Source organism: Cyprinodon tularosa, unplaced genomic scaffold, assembly GCF_016077235.1.
Source record: "Cyprinodon tularosa strain WSP-4 unplaced genomic scaffold, ASM1607723v1 ctg35, whole genome shotgun sequence".
In the NCBI taxonomy this organism is placed as follows: Eukaryota; Metazoa; Chordata; class Actinopteri; order Cyprinodontiformes; family Cyprinodontidae; genus Cyprinodon; species Cyprinodon tularosa.
The window spans coordinates 1-20,723 of NW_024039063.1; the positions used below are offsets into that span (position 1 = coordinate 1).

Genomic DNA, 20,723 nt, shown 5'->3' on the forward strand with positions numbered 1-20,723 from the left:
AGTCGCTAAAGAGGGAGGGTTGGGTGGGGTGGGGGGTATAAAGGGTCAAATCCGTATTGATAATCTTCACAAAAACAAACAGGTGAAGCAGGCAGCATCATTCAGTAAATCTAGATTTTTTTTTTTGAAAAATAGGTAGTTAGGAGAATCTCTCAAACGGGCATCATAGATTATTTGGAAGTGGACAAAAATTTGGACCTTATTTACGACTCAACTTACTAAATAGTTCAGATATTTCGATACCAGGATTTGCTTTTGCTGTCAAGGGCGGTCGAAGCATCGGTTTCAGAATGTGTTCGGGCAGCTTTGCTAAATGTCTGGGCATCACCCTGATGCCTCTGGCGATAGTGTGCGTGCTGTGCAACATCCTGCTCTTCTTTCCTAGTGGAAAAGTTGTGAAAAATAATCAGATCACAGAAGAGGTTTGGTACTTTGGAGGCATCCTGGATCAGGTGTGCTGGTAAGTTTCAGGAAACTCATAGATTACATGATAAACTGTCAATTTCTGTTTAGAGATTAGTATATGCTGGTAACTGTATTATTGTGTATTTTTTAACATTCGTCCAACATTTATTAGTTATTCAAAACCTATGCTTTTTTTTTTGCATTTTCTGCTTGAAATTAAATTTCTAACATAATATTACATTGAAATCAATAGCCTCTAACACTGTGGTAAACTTGTTGAAATTGATCAGTTTGTATAATTTGCATCTCTTCAGACTGACCCTTTCCAAATAGTAGAATATTCCATATTCCCAAGTGTTTGCTGCTACAACCTATACACTGTACGGAAATTAACCGATCCTCAACCGGACATTTTTGTTTTGTGTTTTGTTTGTGTGATTGAATCTGGGGTGGGCTTTGGATGACAGATGATCTTCCCAGCTCTGGTCTTTTGGGTTTGAAAAACAAACGACTGCTGGGGTTTTGCTGTGGAAACGAAAGCTGTGGCCGGAGATTCGCGGGGGAGGAGATGCTTTATGTTTAACATCTTCATTTTTATAGATCAACCCAATAGTTTAATATAGAGGTTTCTAACACTTCATGTTTATAATCAAAATGAAATAAACATGTTTTCCTTGTTAATAGGTAATATATATTATGACAGATATTTGCTATGTTTAAATAAACTTAAAGGAGATGCTTTAAAACTTATTTCAACTAAGTACCTATAAATAAAAACTAAAATATGTATCAATTTCTTAACTTTTTTATAACTAAAATCTAGAAAATTTTTCTAACCTGTTTTTTTCTTCTCATTTGCAATTTTGAAAAATAACTATATTTTTCATCACAGTTCAAGGTTTACAGATTAGATTTCATATTTAAATATCAGCTTAAAAAAAAAAGCAAAAACCTTCACAAATATAGATTTTTTTTAGTTGTCCCTTAATATTTCCAAATAGCCCTGCTGTACCTTGCCCTTGGATACGGAGCCCTAAATGGCGCGACAACATCAGAGGCTTTAAAGCAAATATAACGAAGGGTATCAAAGACCTGAGGCAAATAATATTCTTTTAAACTATCGTTCATAGCTTTGTTAAAGTAGCATTAGAAAAGGCAATCTTTGATTTTCTTCAAAAGTATTTATATTTAATTTTTTCATTGGTGTATAATAATTCGTTGCAAACTGAAATAGAAACAGTGGATTTAAAAGTAAAATGTGGCTGAAAATTGCAAGTAAATTCTAGTTGCTGCTACCAAAGTTGGCCACAGTTTTTCACTTATTGACTTTTTAGTTTGATTTTTCACTCAAATGCGTTTCTTTGAGCAGGGATTACCCATAACACCATAATAAGTACATATCTTATTTTAAGGACAAAATGTTAATTGATAGGCAGATTGTCTCATTTAACTGCCTAAAGCAAGGGCGAATGCATTTTTTTTAAGAAATGTTATCTTATTTTTAGCTCAATGTGCGTGTGTACAGTTAGTGTCTTTATAGACTCTGTTATACCTCCACATTTTGATAGAATCCCATCTGTAGCTTGGATCAGTGCCTCACCCTTGGTACATTTTTTTTTTCTTTTTCAAAAAAATTGCACAGCAGACATTGATAAGTGCTGCTTATCCTCAAGGGCAGGGAGGACATATTTTACTGCATATTATTTGTTAACTGTAAAGCCAAATCAGGCTGAGGCTGTAATGGAAAACAAACACACTGGCACTGTGTACACATATTTGATGATTTACAGTCATAAATGCAAAAAAAACAGATTAGGACATAGAATTAAGCACACATATTAATAAGGATTTGGTCGGTGTGGCAGACCTTTCTCCCTGATGGGAGTTTCACATGAGTTTATTACACAAGGCGAGCATTGTGCTCCTAAAGAGGAACACGCCAAACAAGCCAAGTGATCGATCAGGAATGTGTAGATGGGAGGAAGAGCAAACAAAACTCTATTAGGCAAATCGAAAGACATGCATTTTGCGTTTCGCTGGTGCAGTTTAAGCTATTAATTTAATGTACGGTAATATGTTCATATTTTTTATATTAGCTGAAATGGATGTTGAAAATTGTTTATTTTTGTTTTTTTCTAAAGCATCTATAGCTGGCATTTTTGAATATATTTAATCAGAATACTTTCTCTCTATTATCTCAATCTAGATGCTAAGCTCTATACTGTTCGCAGCTGTTGGTGTGTTGGGCGCAGGTTACTCAGTTGTAGTCTCAGCCGTGGCTATCAACAGAGGACCAATGTGTTTAAACAGCACTTACCCCGACGCAGCAGGAACTTACCCATTTGAGAATGGGTAAGATGATTAAAATTAATAATCTATCAAACAGTTAAATATCTTTGTATATTCAACAATAAGCTTTTAATTTTATTTTTATATGTTTACATTTATTTTATATGTGTTTACATTTTTTCCCCTATTCCAACAGAATGTGTGGCCTATATGGAAATGTGTTCAGCTGAAAGAAGCTTGAATAAGTAATCTGAATCCATATTTTCTCTCTAGGAATTACCTGTCAAATAAAACAATTTGGACAAAATGTGAAAAGCCAGATAATTTGGTAACCTGGCACCTGTCCCTGTTCTCTGTGATCCTGGCGATGGGATTAATCCAGATCGTTCTATGTGCGGTCCAGGTGATAAATGGCCTGCTGGGAGCTCTGTGTGGAGACTGTGGCTGCTGTGGAGGGGTCAGTATTCAGTGAGCTGTAATGAGATTTGACCCCATATGATGCTGATTATTACCTGAAATCAAGCTGGAATTGCAACAAATTCTGTTTTTATCTGCCTCTCACGGTCTTGAAAAAGTGTTTAGATCTGAAAACATCCAAATAATGTTTTGTGTTTTTTTCTTTCAGAGTGATGGAGCTGTATAAGCATATCCTGGGGATAAGGCCAGATGGTTGTCCCAGATCTAATCTCCTTGCTGATCATTACTTGTATGCACTAATTGAACCACTGCAAAAATAGGTTTTTTAACAGGAGCTCATTGATTACAGTGTATGATCTTAAAACACTGCAGAAATGACAGAGCTCTTTATAGGTTTTTGTTGTGTTTACTTGCAACTATTATGACTGACTTATCAATACCATTATGATTTTAAAGGTTAATGGACTATGATATTTACAGACTTTCGGCTATATGTATTTATTATTTCATTGCTGTTGTTTATTTTGTTTTTTTTTTTGTTCTTCAGTTTGCGATTTCACAAATATTACATCTTTATCAAGCCACGTCACTGCCCCCTTGTGGGATTTGAACGCTACATCTTCACCCAAAATTGTATTGTGGTGGTTTTCAATGGTCAAAAAATCAGGACACCTTCAGTCGATCATCTGCTTGCCCCAGGACGGGAGAAGAAGCGTTTATTTTATAGATCAAATTCACATGCTGTCCTCAGTACACGTAACACAGCGCTGAACATTTCAACAGAACACATCTAGCTTTTTCTCAACTCCTCATTCAAATCTGGGCGTTTATATAGTTTCAACATTGCACTGTGTGGATGTATGTGCACGACTGGACGCTCTGATAACATTTCCTGGAAGTTCTTGGCTTGTGACCGGATTGCGTGCGAGTGGGCCTAATGATTTTGTTTTTCAAGACTTGTACTCGGCTTATCGCCTGTGAACACATTGTTTCCTGCCATTGTTATTGCCAAAATGTGTACGTGGCTCCCAGACTGCTTGCTCTGTGTTCTCAATTATTGTGAGCTTAAGGTCACGATGACCTGAGGCAACACAATTCGCTTCTACATTCCCTCCTGTAGTTCATTGAAAATGAAGTACTAATGAGAATTTGCATAGTGATGGTAATATTACGCAACTAAGTGCACTTACGTGTATGTGAAGTTTAAATGAAACGGTATCTAAGTGTTACCGACGCAGCCCAGTATGGATGCAAGTTGAGAAAAACAAATTAAATGAAAATTAAAGTGTCATGATTAATAACAAAACTAAAGTGAATAACAAAACAAAGTGAATATTACTGAACCTTCAAAGAAAGATCATCATTTTCCACATGGCCATGATTCGATTAGTATGGGATCGAAAACCCCTTTTTCGTCCTGTGGGCATCTTACTCTTTCATTTCAAACTCATGTAAGAGGAAACTATCCCATCGACCCATGCTTCCCCCAAACATCCATCCTTCCTCCGGCGTCGGCCGTAGCACAAATCGCATCTTGACCATGCTACTCATGATGATCTGTGAAACCAACACTGTTTGAACCATTCAACCCAATCTTGATATTACTTAATATGTGAAGGATAACTATTCAAAACATTTCAAATAACTCGAACTTAGTTATAGTGTATTGTAGTATATAAGGCTAGGTAAATGAAAGAAAAAGAAAATTAAGTAGGTCAGTCAGTCAGTAGTCTGAGTCCCCAGTCCTCTAAACAGCCGCCCATGTATAGCTTACCATGTAAAATAATAAGACAGTAATACAGATTATAATGCAAAGCAATGGCATGTTACAATCATCAGGTTTATATTTACAGAATGCAAGAATAATCAATAATTGTGTTGTCTTCTTTTCTGTTGAAAAAATCAAAAATATAGTTCTTTCACTTCAGGGCTCTGTCCTTGGCTTTTAAAGGCATAAACACAGGATCACAGGTTCCCGCCTTTAGTATTTTGCAGGCGGAAGTTGAAGGTTTGCAGTCTTATGCCTGGGGTCACCGGTCTTTACAATCCATCCCCTCAAAATGAGTAAGACAGAAAAACCACAATTAGTGTTCTTATCAGCAAATATCAACTAATCATAGACAATAATATTCATATTATTCCAATCCTATTGTTGTACGTAGTGTTTGACTTATCTAATTCAATTGGAGAAGGATCCCATTCCCTCCTGTGATGCTTTCATCACATCTGATCCTGTCGGTCGTCCATCTCCTGGTCGCTCCTTGGTGTTGCATTTTCTGACGTGTAGCTAGAGTTCGCTGGTCCTCTTGTCCTTTCATTACTCTTTGATGTACCTCCCTTAATATTCGAGTTCAGTCAGTCTGCTCCTTGGTTGTCGTGGTCCCCTGGGCCTCGCATATCGTTCATGTGTCCATGGCTTATGCTGATCCAGAGTCCTTAAATCTCACTGTCAGATGTGACCCTGAGAGGAAAGAAAAAAACTGACCAGTATCTTGAAACTAAATCTAGAGATGTAACACATCCCGTTTTTCATGAGTCCAGTTTCTGTAATTAATGTTCAAATTAAATTAAGAGAACTTTTGATTGTTGCAGTAAAGTCCCATTGTCTCTTGGTGTATCTTCTCTCTTATCTGCAATTATTAATATTTCCAAATATCCTCCAATAAACTGTAAAATTTAAATCTCAGAGAATTAACCTTTCTGATAATAATGAAATAAATCATGTAACACGATTGTAGGACTTCAGATTGGACCTCAGGCCAAAACAACAAATAAAAAGTCTATCTTTTGTTGAATCATCTTACCTGTTTAAAGAAACATGAAATAAATTACAATCATCTTACCTTCCTAAGATAACAAAAACAGGAGAAAATTTTACTCAAAGAAAATGGCAGTCCAATCCTACTGTGCAATCGGTGTTACATCTTCAAATCGCTCCACAATTATTTCAGGAATCTTGTAATTTAAATACTTGTTAACACAGCTAAGTGTGAGATAAATACAATGGAACTTCATCACCTTTTCTATTCCTCTGTAAGGTCCTTCTCATCACAGAGTTCCTGGGTCCTTTTCCTCGTAATGCATCAATCCCCAATTATATGTTAATGACACAAGGAAAGAAAAAAAACATGAGTAAAATAATAATTTCAATTTACAATGCGACCCTTAAACAGGTTCCTCTTTCATGGGAATTAGATTGTAGAAGAAAATACAAGAAATAATATAGTCAAACCGCTCTCAGCTCTCAGGTGTTCTTCTCAGGCTCCATAGCGTACCGAGGCTCAGCCATTTTGTCAAGGGGTGGAGGCATCATCTGGGGGCAATTTGGTGATCTTTGCCCTAAAAAATTGTAAACACTGAAAATATTTTCTCTTATTATCTTAGCCGTCTGTTCCAATTTTATTAACCAGGGTTTTCATGCACAAGAGTAGTAAGAAGTACTAAAGATTTTAGCAGCATAGTAATAATGAGAATAAAAGCAAAAATCCTTTTTCCTCTGGAAGCAAGTTGAGTGCCATCCTACATTATTTTTAAATACAATCTGCATTCTGGCTTTCTGTGCTTTATAACAACATTTGTAAAGACATCTAGATCTAGGATTTATTGGACAGTTTATACACTTGGATCACATAATCTCACACTTACATAATATTCCTGAATTCAAATCTTAAGGTGCTTTTCCAGTTGTAAAGCCTGTTTTTATCAGTGTTTTACTGTTAGAAATGTGTTAAGAACATGTGTGACAATCTGCGTTACATATTGGAGACAGACATTATGTTTAACTTTTCAACTTATTTGTGTAAAGTCTGATTTCTAAATTAAACTAATCCTTGATCTTGCAATCTCTGCAGAGATACATTTTTATTTTTACTTATTAGACTGTTCATCCTCTTATCAGATATTATTTGGCATACAGATAGCCAGGAATGTAACCTTTTTAAGATTGTACGTTTCGTCTTGGATATTCATAAACAAGTTAGTGTGTCCACTTTAACCTTAATCACTCCTGTAGTTCTCTGCCAGCTAGAAAAAATAAAAGGTTGTTTTCTTCCTGTGGACTTGGAAAGAATGTGTGCAGCACTGCACAGAAGTTATTTAATCAGACTGGAATGCGAAGTGACTGTTTCCTCTCTCCATGAAACAACCAAGAGAGAGGCGGACAGAAAAAATGTCTTTCGAAACACACAGATATTCAAGTAAGTATTAACATACTTTATTTGACTTTGAGCTAGAACTGTCTTTAGTCTGTTTTAGCCTATAATCTGTTTTAGGTCTTTTGTCATCTGCATTTAGGATTCTGATATGTCTCTATATTAATCTTTAGTGAAGTAAACAGTTTTCATTCTACGCTTCATGTAGAATCATCTAATGTAATCTAAAGCATAACTAACCTCTTACATCTATTAATATAATCAAATCTTCACTTCTTGAACCAGATCTGCTTCTTTGTTCTGCTTCAAGCGTTATTTGTTAGTTTCCTCAAAGGATAGCTTCCTCATATATTGAAGTAAATACATGTTGCTTTTTACCTTTAGGATGTAAGAGTTTTATTTAAAATCCAAGTAACATTTTGTACAAAAACATTTCAAACATTATTCTCTATTTCTGTATCTTACTGAGTAAACACCTAGTCCTGATGCTGGGGGAGAGAAAAAGTCTAACTTAAATAAACATCCTGGATTATTATTGTGAAACTAGTCTGAATGCTGATTTCTTAGTTTTACTTAAAGTTTTTCAGAGGTACATCTAGTGCATTATCTAAGGATTCATAGAATCTTTAATTTATGGAAATTCATTGTCTTTAAATACTGCATAGGCTCCTGCTGATTTAATTTTTTATTTTATGTTGTAGACAGTCTTAACTTTGGTTTTCCTGATTTATTTACTTTTAGCAGCTTCTTTTGCATTCTCTGATATTTATATTCCATATAGTTTACCGGTAAACATGTTAATTTTACATTCTACTTTGTGCCTAGATAATCACTAGGAGGTTCTTGTTAAATGTTTCTATTTAATTAATTTGAATCATGACCTATTCTCACATAGTCACCTAATTTTCACGTGTCTCCATCTTCTGATTTAGTTCTTAATACTATAGACTGTTTGTTTTAAATCACTGAATTTGGGAACAGTTCCAAAGTATCAGCAGCTGAGCTCTATGTAATATCCATTAATAGTTTTCCTACCTTACTATGACATTTGGCACAAACCGTGAGTCTTCCTTCAGAAAAGGTTTCAGGTTTAGCAGCGTCTGTGAAGAGAAACTTAAAGCAGAATAATTAGTACGTTGTTAATGCAGAATGTGCAATTAAAACCTGGTCCACATTGTGTCCTACATTAAGGAGGCTGAGCCTTTGTACTTAAAATAAAACTGGTCTGGAAATGTTTGATCTTTCCCATTCAAACCTTTGATCAATTAATACATCATGTTTATCAACCTTAACAGAGAATATAGTCATAATGAAGAAAACTGATTTCTAATATTTGAAATAACATCTGTAGATTCACTGTTGGCTGAATCTTTACAAATCATAGCTGGTGGTTTTTCAACTTAACTGTTCCAAAAACAAACTAAAAGTAAAATAAGGTTCAAACAGCATCCCATAGGATTCAGGATGTAACCGTTGTAATGATTTACATAGTGGCAATTAGTAACATATTCTGAACATTTTGAAGCTTATTAATTACTGCTTATAGTTTTCCCAATACTAATTCAGTCTTTGTAAAGTAAACATCAGCAGGTTTACACAGAATGTCAGTGTGAGTTCTGTCCCCCAAAGCTGGAAACAAGCTTTTCTAAGATGAACAGAAAAAAGAAAAGAAAAGAAAGGACAAAATCTTACTCTAATGTTATTAACTTATCTAAATCTCAGTGTTACTTAATTCTAATTGCATGAACTGATCAGCATGTTTTCTCTAAGTCCTAAAATGTCTCTGCTAAATGTGATATGAGATATTCTTCCTCATGCTGGTTCTAAGTCTCATAATGTGCTCAGCAAACTTCACATCACTCTATATTAAATGCTGACCATATTTTGTTAAGCGTTTGTTTTAGAAAGTATCTGAACCAGAACGTAATGCATTATGATGTTACAAAATAGTTTTGCTATAAAGAAAATCATGACAAGGTTTGGAATGCAAGTTTATATTAAGATAATCACAACTGCTCTAAGGCGTTGATTACAAATTTTGATTGTATTTAGTTTGCAATAGATGCTTTAGAATTAGAAGTACAGTAAAACCTATAGGTTGTTTTGTAAGACAGAATAGAAATTATTTTAGACACCATGTAAATGTAAATGTTTTGCTGATCTCTGCTGTTCTACATAAATAAACCATAATTCACTTACTCTGACCATAAAGCTGTGTTAATTTGAGTATCTGATGTGTTTGGCTTTTTGCAGTGTTTTCTTCACGTCCAGCAACCAGCGACAGAAACCATCTCCTATTTTGGCCGAGCTTAATAATTAATTGAAGTTTTATTGATCTCAGCAGTGGCTGCCATCGTTGGGCACCAGAGAGCAATCAGGGTTAAGGGTCTTGCTCAGAGACCCAGAGTGGCAGTCTGTGGAAAAGGGTTTCGAACTTGCAACCTTAGGATTCCAAGCTCTATGCCCCAACCACAAGGCCAGCACTTCCCTCCAAGCTTTTCATGTCAGCTGCAGCACTTTCTAGTTCTGCCAGTGTTCTTTGCTCGAGCCGCTTCGGCTAGATGACCGTGATTCCTCCAGTCTCCGCCTCATTCGGTCTCGGCTGCACGGCTTCAGTTCACCAGGCTCACCTCGGCATTTAGTAATCAGCTGGTCACAAGTCTGGACGACTCTCGTGCAGCTCCGAGCCCCCCTGGGCTCAGGGCACCGTATCCTAACCTTTCAGCCAAACTCATCCAACTCCTGTGTCTACATACCATTTTTCATTACTCTGTAAATAATAATGCACGTCTTCCACAACACCCCATGTTTAAGACAACCACAATACTGTTTTAAGTTTAATTAAATTCATGGAAAATAATTTGCCTTGTTAATTGTTTTATGAAAAAACAATTTATAAATCATAATTTTCCAATAGCAAAACCACTTTCCAGCTTTTGCTTCAAGGTGTTAAAAGGACTTCATTTTATTTATCTCTTACCCCTAATAATTGTTGAGTTGTATTTCTTCTATCAAGTTTCATCAAAAGTTAATTACATTAAGAAATCATTAGCATAAATGTAACTTGCTCTTTTTGAAAATTGACCTTTAAGTATTCTTAATAATCAGTCCTTCATTTATTCACTTTGCTACAGTAAGACCAACTTAACTCAGAAGTAATCTAATTCTGTCATCTATGTGCAAAGGAAGGATTTGTCTAATCATGTGGGGTTTATCATAATCAAATATAAGCTGCAAAATCAGTCACTTTACATGCCGTACACAATATCATTCTAGTGTAACAATCTGTACATTGTTTTCAGTTAAAAATGCTTCTAAACCCTCGGGCCCTAATTCTATTTTGATCGCCCCTGCTTAAACTCTGGAAACTGTGCTCCTCCTTCTCCCTCTCAGTGAAAACAAGCAGCTGTGTGTGTGTCAGGCATAATGTGTGTGTGTAGAAAATGTGTGTGTGTTGCGTTTCCGTTTGCCTCGGGACAGAACCCAGAACCATTTTTGGACCTTACTGGGTGGGTGGGAGGTGGGAGGGGGGGAGTTTACAGCACCTTCAGTACAAATTGACTTTCTAACCTTTAACATGTTAATTTCAAGACATAGTAAGATGTAAATATATTAATCAATATATTTCTTATAAAATCGACCATAGTTTTTCACTTTTTATAAACATTTGAAAAAGAGGATCAACACTTTGAATCAATAATTTCAGCTCCTCTAAAGGTTCAACTCCAAAAATCACAGCAACATTGATAGCATTTGCAAACCAACATAAACAAAATATAACTAAAACCAAACACTTTATAATAGAAATTGTCTAGACCAGATCATATTTCTTGTGCACATTATTTGTATTTTCTTTTTCGAAAGTTTTGTCATTGTTTGTATTGTAGTATTTTCTGATGACTTTGGTCCCACTCATTACTGAATTACTCAAAACGCATCCAAATAGTAATAATGTGCAGAAATTTGACTTTTTCAGCAACAGGTTTCCTGCATACCTTTCTTATCATATGTCCGGACGTGGATGCATAGAGAGAATCCAGTTCTTCATGGGATTTTATGTTTGTTGTCATATTAATCTATGTTTTAACATAACTGTAATCTAATTATCTGCTGTTTAATTCTCCTATTGATCTGTTTATACTGAACCATAATAGAACAAATATTTTATACCCCAGACAGACATGTTGACATTGAACAAACAACATAGAACAGACAGACAGACAAAGAACATAAAGACAGACAGACAGACAGACAGACAGACACATGCCGGCTTCTAACATAGTTTTGTTTATATTAATATATAGTCCTATTTAACAGATACAGAACGTCGTGGCATTTTTAAGCTTCCAGCGTGTGTGTGTGTGTGTCAGCGCACACACAGACAGGCTCATAGGAGGAGAGAGGAAAAGGGAGGGGGCTTTTGCTTAGAAAAACTTGTTTTGAAGCTTTTAAATGTTGTCTTACAAATTTTGAAACTTCTCTTATATCCACTGTTTACGTAACAAAATGTTTTGTAATAACTAACGACTTTTCGGCCAAGTATGTTTGAACATTGGGCACAGTTAAGCCTTTTCTGTTAGAACAAGCAACTGGACACCCATTTTTCATGCAGGTCAGCTATTAGAAAATGTGACGCAGTTACAATTGAAGTGAAAGCAGACGTCTTTTACAGATATAAAGTGATCACTTTCTTTCTTTTGTTTAGTCTTTTATGTTTTTAGACTTATTTATGCAATTATTTTCACTTTTTATGTTTTGATTCCCTTATTTAATGACTTTTATTTCCTCCTTTTATTTTGACCTCTTATGTCCTCTGGGACACTTAGGAGAGGTTATTAAACATCTCTACATTTTGTAGGGACTAGATCTTACTTTACACTGTTTTCAGTCTGATTAAATTACAGTGATTAAGCAGATCTGATTACAGATTCTGGAAGGAGGTTTGAATTTAAACAGATGTTTTTAGTGTACACTTAGATTTCAAACACACATACAGAATCACACAGAGTCACACGTTAATACAGAATCACACGGAGCTCCTTAGACATTCATACCATTAAATGCCATGGCAAATTATTATTTGTGCACATAATTCTTTAACTTCATAGACCCAAGCAGCCAATATAAACTAATTTGCATGCACTTTTAACTCTTTTTAACAACTTTTGGTCTAACATCATCAACACAGAGCCACACTGCTCTCTGTTGCTTCTTTCTCCGGAGATAAACAACAGCAACATACGAGATCTCAATACAGTCCCTCTGGACTCAGGCCTATTTTTTCAACAACAACAGCCTTTCAGGCTCGGTCGAACTGCAACTCGGCGACATGTTCTAGGAAATAGAAATCCTCACTAGAATGAGATATACATATTAGTTGCATCATTCATAATGATACATCACTTATAATCCGTGACCGCCGGTTTCCACCAATTTCTATAAAGTTATGGTGCAATCTCGCTCCAGCAGATTACCATTAATCATCCGAAAAAAAAAAAATCCGAGCCAGATCTCGACAGCTACTATTTATCTCAAGATGCCAATTTATGCTGCAGCAAACATCCAGTGGCAAACAGATAATCGTCTGATACAGTTTAAATGTGTGTCCAGCTTCCAAACAGCTTAAGTGATCTGCTTTGTATCAGTCATTAAAATAGGAGCAACTCACCGTTCTCCTGATAAAGTTTTTCTTCAGTGATTCTAAAGTTGTTCCCGGGTTCTTTTCTCAGCCCGGCCAATGCATCAAAATGTGGTGGTTTTCAATGGTCAACAAATCAGGACACCTTCAGTCGATCATCTGATTGCCCCAGGACGGGAGAAGAAGCGTTTATTTCATAGATCAAATTCACATGCTGTCCTCAGTACACGTAACACAGCGCTGAACATTTCAACAGAACACATCTAGCTTTTTCTCAACTCCCATTTCAAATCTGGGCGTTTATATAGTTTCAACATTGCACTGTGTGGATGTATGTGCACGACTGGACGCTCTGATTAGATTTCCTGGAAGTTCTTGGCTTGTGACCGGATTGCGTGCGAGTGGGCCTTTGTGAACACATTGTTCCTGCCATTGTTATTGCCAAAATGTGTACGTGGCTCCCAGACTGCTTGCTCTGTGTTCTCAATTATTGTGAGCTTAAGGTCACGATGACCTGAGGCAACACAATTCGCTTCTACAGTATTTCACTAACATTCAAGTTAAACTCTTTATAATTTATTCTGAATTATGCTATAGTTACATAATGTACTTTGTATTGTATTCACTTTATTTTCTTCTTACAAATTTTGGGTACTCTTGTATTGCTGTTCTACAAGTTTTACAAATTAAATCTGAAAAAGGGAAAAATTACGTTCAGTGTGAGTGCTTTCAATAAAACATTGATATTATTTGAACAAAATGCAAAAAAAAAGCAATTCAATTCACATCATCTTAAGACATGGCAGAGTCAACTGTATCAAATCATACAGATTAGTGAAAAAGTTTATCAAAGGAAACCCAACAGATTACATTGAGGCATTTACTTTTTGATTGATTGATTGATTGATTGATTGATTGATTGATTGATTGAATAAATGCCTTTATTGATCTGACAGTAGAGAAATGTACTCGTTACATCAGCTCAGATAGTCAAAGAATAAGAATGTGCCAAAGGAAAAAAAAAAAGCTCATACAGTGCGTCCACATATGACAGCTTTTTTTCTTCTTCTTTTTTTATAGTAGGATCATTGTACAGGGTTATAGCACAGGGTTTGTGTGTATATATATATATATATATATATATATATATATATATATATATATATATATATATATATATATATATATATATATATATGGACTATGGAGCATTTATGTGATGGCAGTGGTGATGACCATTCCCATTTGGGGAGTGTTGGCCTAGTGGTTACAGCAGTGCGCTTGTGCTCTGATAAAGTGCTGTGAGTCCCTGAGCAAGACCCTTAACCCCACACTGCACAATGACAGTCCACTGCTCCTGAAGGGGATGGGTGAAATGCAGAGTTGAATTTCTCCAGTGTGAGATTAATCGCGTCCTTTTATTATTACTATTATTACTATTATTATTATTAATATTATTAACAGGCGGAAACCTCCAGTAGAATTGGAAAAAGACATTGAAATAGCACAGAAAAATTGATGCAGAAATACATTCTTGTTAGGGTAAAGGCAGACTTGCTGCCAGTGGCTTTGTCTAGGAAACAAGCTGTTAAGCAGATGCATTGTGAGAAAGCTTTTAGCTAAAGGGAGCAGGTACAGTTAATGTCACTAAAAGTTCCACCACTTTCTGTCTCCACTTAACACAGCTTAACACAGAAATACAATCTGAAGAGGTTAACAGGGGCCCATCTGATTGCATGGTGTCACAGCTAAACAGAACACCAGGCAGGTAAGTTGTAGCTACTGTTAAAAATGCAATATTGGAGAGTGGAGAAGCAATGAAAGCACAAACATACACAGTCTATAAGTTTTTGTGTAAGACAATTTCCAACGTTGATGAATTTGTAATTTAACTATCCTATATTTCATAACATTTAACAGTTTTGGGGTGTTTTTGTTTTTTTACTATCAGAGTGTTAACAATTGGGCCTTTATAAACTTGAGAGAAAGCGTTGGGCCTTTTTTTATTTCTAGTCCTAACCGGAACTTTTGCGTCGTAGAGGCGGATGCGCCCGGAAGAAATAAACGACGTACCAACTTTACAGAAAATTCCACTGAGAGTGACCCCGAGGAATAGCTTCAAATGTGAAGTTTTCACACAGAAGCGGAGGTAAAAACAGCAGAACAGCTGGGTTTGCAGGGTTGTGACTATAGACGACATTTAACCATCTTGCGGGAGCTGTTCACCGTGACGAGTTAATCTTTTTCTTCGTAATATTGTAATGGCGACAGTTGTCGAAAAGCAGGTATTTGTTGGAACCGGAATAAGAGATAAAGCCAGACTAGATCAATCATGATCAGTGCATCCTGGCTTTATTCGTTTCACATAGTTCAAGTCAGTCTAAAGCTTTCTTCTTGAAATGTAAAAGTCTCCAACCCTGGTCGCCAGCATGTGTCTGCAGGTTTCAGATGCTCCATATCAGTTGAATCAAATGAATGGCTTGTTACGATGCCTTTTCCAAACTTGGTGGTCTACTGAAGAGGTATTCCACTCATTAGATTCAGCTCTGTTCGAGCAGGGAAGTATCTAAAATCTGCTGGAAGGTAGATCTCTAGGACCTACATGCAGCCTGGTGTGGTGACTTTAAAACAGGAAACCTGGATTCTTGGTAGCATCAGGCATGGCATCCAGCAAGGACTCTGCTAAACAGCTAAAAAGACTTGCCTTTTTTGGTCACATGTCCTGTCAATATTCATGCAGAACTAATAACTTTTTGCAGATTGATGATATCTGGTAGACATTGATGATGTATCGGCCAGCTGATATTTTTGTCCAAATTAACTTCTTTTTTCCTCCATTGGCATATTGTCATGTGCCAATATAGGCACTCCTCCAGTTAATATGTGTGTTTTCCATAAAAAAAGTTTCATTTAGATAAACAAGAATAAAAAAAAACAAACTATAATGTCTCATAACCTAGTCACTACAACTGGATCAAAAGAAACTATTCCTACTGACTGAGACATACATTTTTGACAAGAAAACAAGCAAGTTTACCTTATTAGTTTTAACAGTGTACACAGGTGGTTAACAATATCACCAGTGGTGCAGAAGATGCGCTCTGAAGGGGTGCTTGTCTTTGCCCACAATGTCACTTGCACGAATACATCATCCATCGCCATTTGTTGGACTGACGAATGGTGGCTGGAACATTTTTACATATCGCCCAACCTTACTCTATACTCAAGTTAACGGTTAATCGGTAGCCCTGCATGCATTCACCAATTCATTACTGCATTTATCAGCATTGGGATCACTAAAGCGGAGCCATCTGCTATCCATTGTTAATGTTAGCTTTGTTAATACGTGTTTATTTGTTGATTTGAACCTTGGTTTACTTTTATTTTGTCATTTTTATCATATAAATGTAGGAAGAGAAAGAAATATTGAGCTCAAGAATCGTCCCAAAAGAAAACTATCAGTCGATTTAGTATCTGGATTAAAAAAATAGTTATTTTTAATCATTATTGTATAATCTACAATTGACCTGTTCTAGTGACTTAAAAGATGACCGCACACATTTGATTCTTACCTAATTTGTTTGAAAAAAAGGCTCATGTCTGGCTGGGGGCAGCTTATTATCCACATTATTTATAAATGCAATAAATACAAATGCAATTAGACAATCCTGGATCAAAATGAAAAAAAAAAATGCTTCTAAAGTCCTTTGTGATGTTGAGCCTAATTTTTCCTGCTGTAAAATCACTCCTTGAGGGAGGAGGGATCAGGGAAGGTTATGAATATGTCTATCATTTTAATGTGGAATACACATTTTCAACATCTCTGAAATCTGAGCCAAATACAGATAATCTGTGTAATGATCAAGGAATGACTGTTTAGTGTGTTGCTAATGTTTTTGGGGGGACCAGCAGTCTGCAAAGGTAGTGGATCCCAAGAAAATCAGTAAAAGGCAGGCGATTGTCAGGAAAAGACGATGGGTGGAGCAGCTAGGGGTGTAAATAATAGTTGTTTTGTATGGATGCATCGATCCAACAGCCCACGATCCGATGCAGCGACGCATCCACAAGAGTATCAATTCATTTATTTTTATCCATTTCCTCCTGGACGTCATTCTGACTACCGTGCTGCAGTGAGGCTAAACCTATTTTGCCCTCCTACCTCGCTTCCTTTTAGCCACTACCCTCTTTCCGCTTGCACACACTTCAGTAAACAGTAGGCAAGACAGACATGTCAGAGGAAATAGAAGATGATGTATTCCTGAGTATTGAAAATAATTAAATCGTTGGGTCAGGAAATGGATACTGAATTGAATCTCCATGATGGGTGTGATTTACACCCCTAGTAGCAGCCCTGAAACACTCTTCCATTAGAAAGCTGTTCTCAATGAGTGTTTGATCGTCTTCAGTTCCAGTCCTGTAGGTCTGGTATCCTGCTTTCATATCTGTTTTGACACATCTGGATCAAATGGCTGAATTATCTCCTCACTATTCAAGTGGAGTGTTATAATAACTGCCTGAGGGTTTTCACCATCACCATTTTAGCTATGATGTAACCCCTCTGAAATTAAATGTTATCTGTTGTAATTATTTGTGCATAAAGGATATTGGTTCTTATTAGCTGCACTGCAAAAACGATCTGAAATTAAGTAAAAATTTCTTAACTCAAGTATATTGAACCTTAATTTGAGCAGGTAAATAAGACTCATTCCATTTTGCCAATGGAATGAGTATTTTTACACTTAAAATAAGATAATTAGAAAATATGCACTTGAAATAAGACTAAGCAATAGTTTTTTTTCTTATTTCACATGTAAATTGTCTTGTTCCATTGGCAAAGTGCATCATTTACATCCTCAATTCAAGAAAAAATGCACTTAATTTAAGAAAAAATTACTTATTTAGATATATATTTTTTGCAGTGTGTAAGTAGAGCTCATTCATGGCTGAAGTGTTTTTTTTTTTCATAATAAAGTAAATATATAAGTGCCTGACTTGTGAAAGCTTTTCCAATGTCTACTTAAGTTATTGAATCCTCTCTAAGCTATATTTAGGTTTAAGTGTTCCTCAAGCTATAATACTGTGCTTTATAAAGAGTTTTTTGGTCAAAATCTTAAGGAAAATATGAAAAAGATATATGCTTGTGTAGCTACAGGGCTTATTGTACTAAGGAGACAGTGATTGGCTCTTCTTCGATGTCCTTCCCTTAATAATTTACTCAATCAGTCATTCACACACACACCTTTTACTTCAACGCAACAATGGCGGATATTTTTTACAACTCGATCTTAGATCTATTACCTAATCTATAATCTGTAGCCTGGGCTATTTTAGATGTGGTGTGTGAATCTGTTGTAAATGAATCGTTGGAAGCCTGGATTGTGTAGAGCTGTTCTCCTGTTTTGGCATCAAAGTGAGGACATTTTGCTGGTCTTTACTACTGTTTTACCAACAATTAGTTTAAAGACTACAGTGTGAATTGGCTGGAGTTAGATATGCACTTGTAAAGGGTAGGTTTACCGATAATGTAATTTAGGCACAGAAAGGGATGAAAATGACTGAAAATCAACAAAGTCAACAGATGGTCGTCACTACAAATAACTGAGGTGAGAATGTGTGTCTAAGTTAGATCTTATGTATATGTAGCAGATAGAGATGTATTGATTTTTCCTCCAGATTTCATTCACCTCCTACCACCGACAGATGTTGTTTAAGCACATCCTAAAAACATAGTTACGATGTTTTCTTTGCAAACAATGGAAGTGCTTTTTTTTTTTTTTTTTTTTTATATAAATGTTGCTGTTATTAATGTACTAAAAAAGGAGGTTTTATTGAAGCAAAAGACTCAGATTGAAGAGGGTTCTCTTTGCTTTTCAATAATATTCCTCCTTCAAACATTTTTCCTCAGATGCTGTCTGTTGCTTTAAGAAGTAGCGCCATTGCGTCACAGGGGGTAAGAAATACATTCCCATATCTGATTTGCTCAAATCTTCATTGATGAATTGTTTTAAGAACTAAATCTGTTTTTTTTTTTTTTTTTTTTTTTTAGGTTTTCCTTTGGGCACGTGGTTCTCAAAGATGTTGGACATCAGCCCTGGAGGGAGCCTCAGTCTCGTCCAGCTCCTTACTGAATGATTCTGGACAAGTAAAACCTTCTTTTAATGGACTCTGCCAAAAGCATCATAGTAACTTTATGTTCTCTTCAATGAGAAATCAATATTTCCACTCCTCCTCTGTGAGGCTGAAGAAACGAGCACAGCCTGAACCTCCTCCAAGAGAGCTAGACCTGGTGCGGTATGACATGAAGCACCTGTGGAAAGGTCCTAAACCAGCTCTTTATCTGGGCTTCGCTGGGCTGATCCCCTTCATCTCTCCAACTCTGCTCATGGCTGTAACTGAGACCTATTACCCAGAGCTGGCCTACGGGCAGGTAGCCTACGGCGCTTCCATCCTCTCCTTCCTGGGCGGAGCGCGGTGGGGGTTTGCCCTACCCGAAAGCAGCCCAGCCAAACCTGACTGGATAAACCTGGCCAACAGTGTGGTTCCCTCGCTGTTAGCCTGGGTGGCCATGCTGATGACTGACAACATTGTTCCTGCAGCAACTATGGTCATCATGGGACTTGGAGTTTCTCTGCACTATGACTTGTCTCTGCTCCCTACCTATCCCAGCTGGTTCAAGGCTTTGCGCACCGTCCTGACTGTCGTGGCATTTTTTTCTCTGCTTGGCACTCTCTTAATGAATGGTCTCTTTCCTGAGAGGAGTTTATTCTGAGGATTATTGTTTATTAAGCATAAACTAAACTGTATGCTGAATTGTGTATGGTTATGTTTTGGATTTTATTCCTCTGTTTATTTCTGCAGATGAAAAATACTACTTTTGTTGTAATGCAGGTTAATCCAGGTTGAATAAATATTTCAGGAGTTCTGTTTGAAGAAAGCCCTCACGCATTTGAACAAATGTAATCAGTTTTATCTTCTGCCACTAGATGGCACTGAAGTTTCAAACTGAATTCACCATAATGGGTCTTGGCATTGAATAAAAACAAATCAACACTGATATTTGTGTGATTTAAATCTATCTAGACCTTAAAGAAAAAACATTTGCGTATATCTTTATAAGTACAGAGATCTGAGACAATCCAAAGGGTAATTTAGACTTTTTATCTCTGAAAACAAACTTAAAAAGCAACAAAAACAAGTATTTTTTTTACACAAATTAACAGAATAGAATCAGGAGCAAGGGAAAAAAAATCACTTGTTCCCATGTCAGTAAGATTTTTTTTTACAGTTTTCTTTCATGAATCTTAGCAGTTTAATTGATTTAAAAATATATATTTTTTCTTTTCAGTCTTATTTTCCTTGAAACAATGCACATTTTGTTAGTATTTCACATACGAGTGGCGTTCACATTTGAACAACACAGTTTTCTTTTTTGATTTTTAAAGATGAACCTGATGGGAATAGAGCCGACCCTGATATCAAAACATATCTAGATTTTTACAAGTTACAAATCTGATGCATCAAAAGAGAAACATAACGCCCCTTAAACTTGGCAGCACAAGAAAATCTTTTGAGAAGCACAGAGAAGAGAGAAGATTCTGTAAAAGCAAAAGTTGAAATGTTCCATTCTGTAAAACTTTGTGAATTGTAAAATGGATTAAACGAGCACAGAGCCAAAGTAGTCTTTTGGAGGATTAATGTTTTTGCTTGTTTTCTGATATCACTAACACAGATGCATTTATTTTTGAGGGTTTATTTCTACAAGTTTCCGCAAAATGTAACGTTTTTGAAAAGTTTTATTACGATCAGGGTTGTTAAAGAAGCAG

The 20,723-nt window shown here is 36.2% G+C and overlaps 1 protein-coding gene and 2 long non-coding RNA genes across 4 annotated transcripts; 2 read left to right on the forward strand and 1 right to left on the reverse strand.

Annotated features, from left to right (window-relative positions):
* Nucleotides 1-2,611: 2,611 nt before the first annotated feature.
* LOC119789881 lies at nucleotides 2,612-3,743 on the forward strand. Its single transcript, XR_005281654.1, has 3 exons — nucleotides 2,612-2,757; nucleotides 2,968-3,151; nucleotides 3,320-3,743. It is a non-coding gene; the product is annotated as an uncharacterized LOC119789881 (long non-coding RNA).
* A 425-nt stretch (nucleotides 3,744-4,168) lies between these two features.
* LOC119789882 lies at nucleotides 4,169-13,435 on the reverse strand. The gene is made up of 2 exons (XR_005281655.1): nucleotides 12,931-13,435; nucleotides 4,169-6,450 (listed from the first exon to the last, which is right to left on the reverse strand). It is a non-coding gene; the product is annotated as an uncharacterized LOC119789882 (long non-coding RNA).
* A 1,511-nt stretch (nucleotides 13,436-14,946) lies between these two features.
* On the forward strand, nucleotides 14,947-19,769 carry LOC119789855 (transmembrane protein 69-like). Of its 2 annotated transcripts, none has more exons than XM_038295024.1 (3): nucleotides 14,947-15,049; nucleotides 18,806-18,850; nucleotides 18,947-19,769. In XM_038295024.1, the coding sequence occupies exons 2-3, from the start codon at nucleotides 18,806-18,808 to the stop codon at nucleotides 19,667-19,669; spliced, it is 768 nt and encodes a 255-aa protein (XP_038150952.1). In that variant the 5' UTR covers nucleotides 14,947-15,049; the 3' UTR covers nucleotides 19,670-19,769. The 2 variants fall into 2 exon arrangements, with proteins under 2 accessions (XP_038150952.1, XP_038150951.1); XM_038295023.1 differs by lacking the exon at nucleotides 14,947-15,049 and adding an exon at nucleotides 15,086-15,185.
* The last annotated feature ends 954 nt before the right edge of the window (nucleotides 19,770-20,723 follow it).

Bases quoted from the DNA above. Each gene is read 5' to 3' on its own strand.
- LOC119789855 (XM_038295023.1), top strand. From the start codon at position 15,162: ATGGCGACAGTTGTCGAAAAGCAG. The intron at 15,186-18,805 runs GTATTTGTTGGA...ATTTTTCCTCAG, and splicing joins CGACAGTTGTCGAAAAGCAG to ATGCTGTCTGTTGCTTTAAG. The intron at 18,851-18,946 runs GTAAGAAATACA...TTTTTTTTTTAG, and splicing joins GCGCCATTGCGTCACAGGGG to GTTTTCCTTTGGGCACGTGG.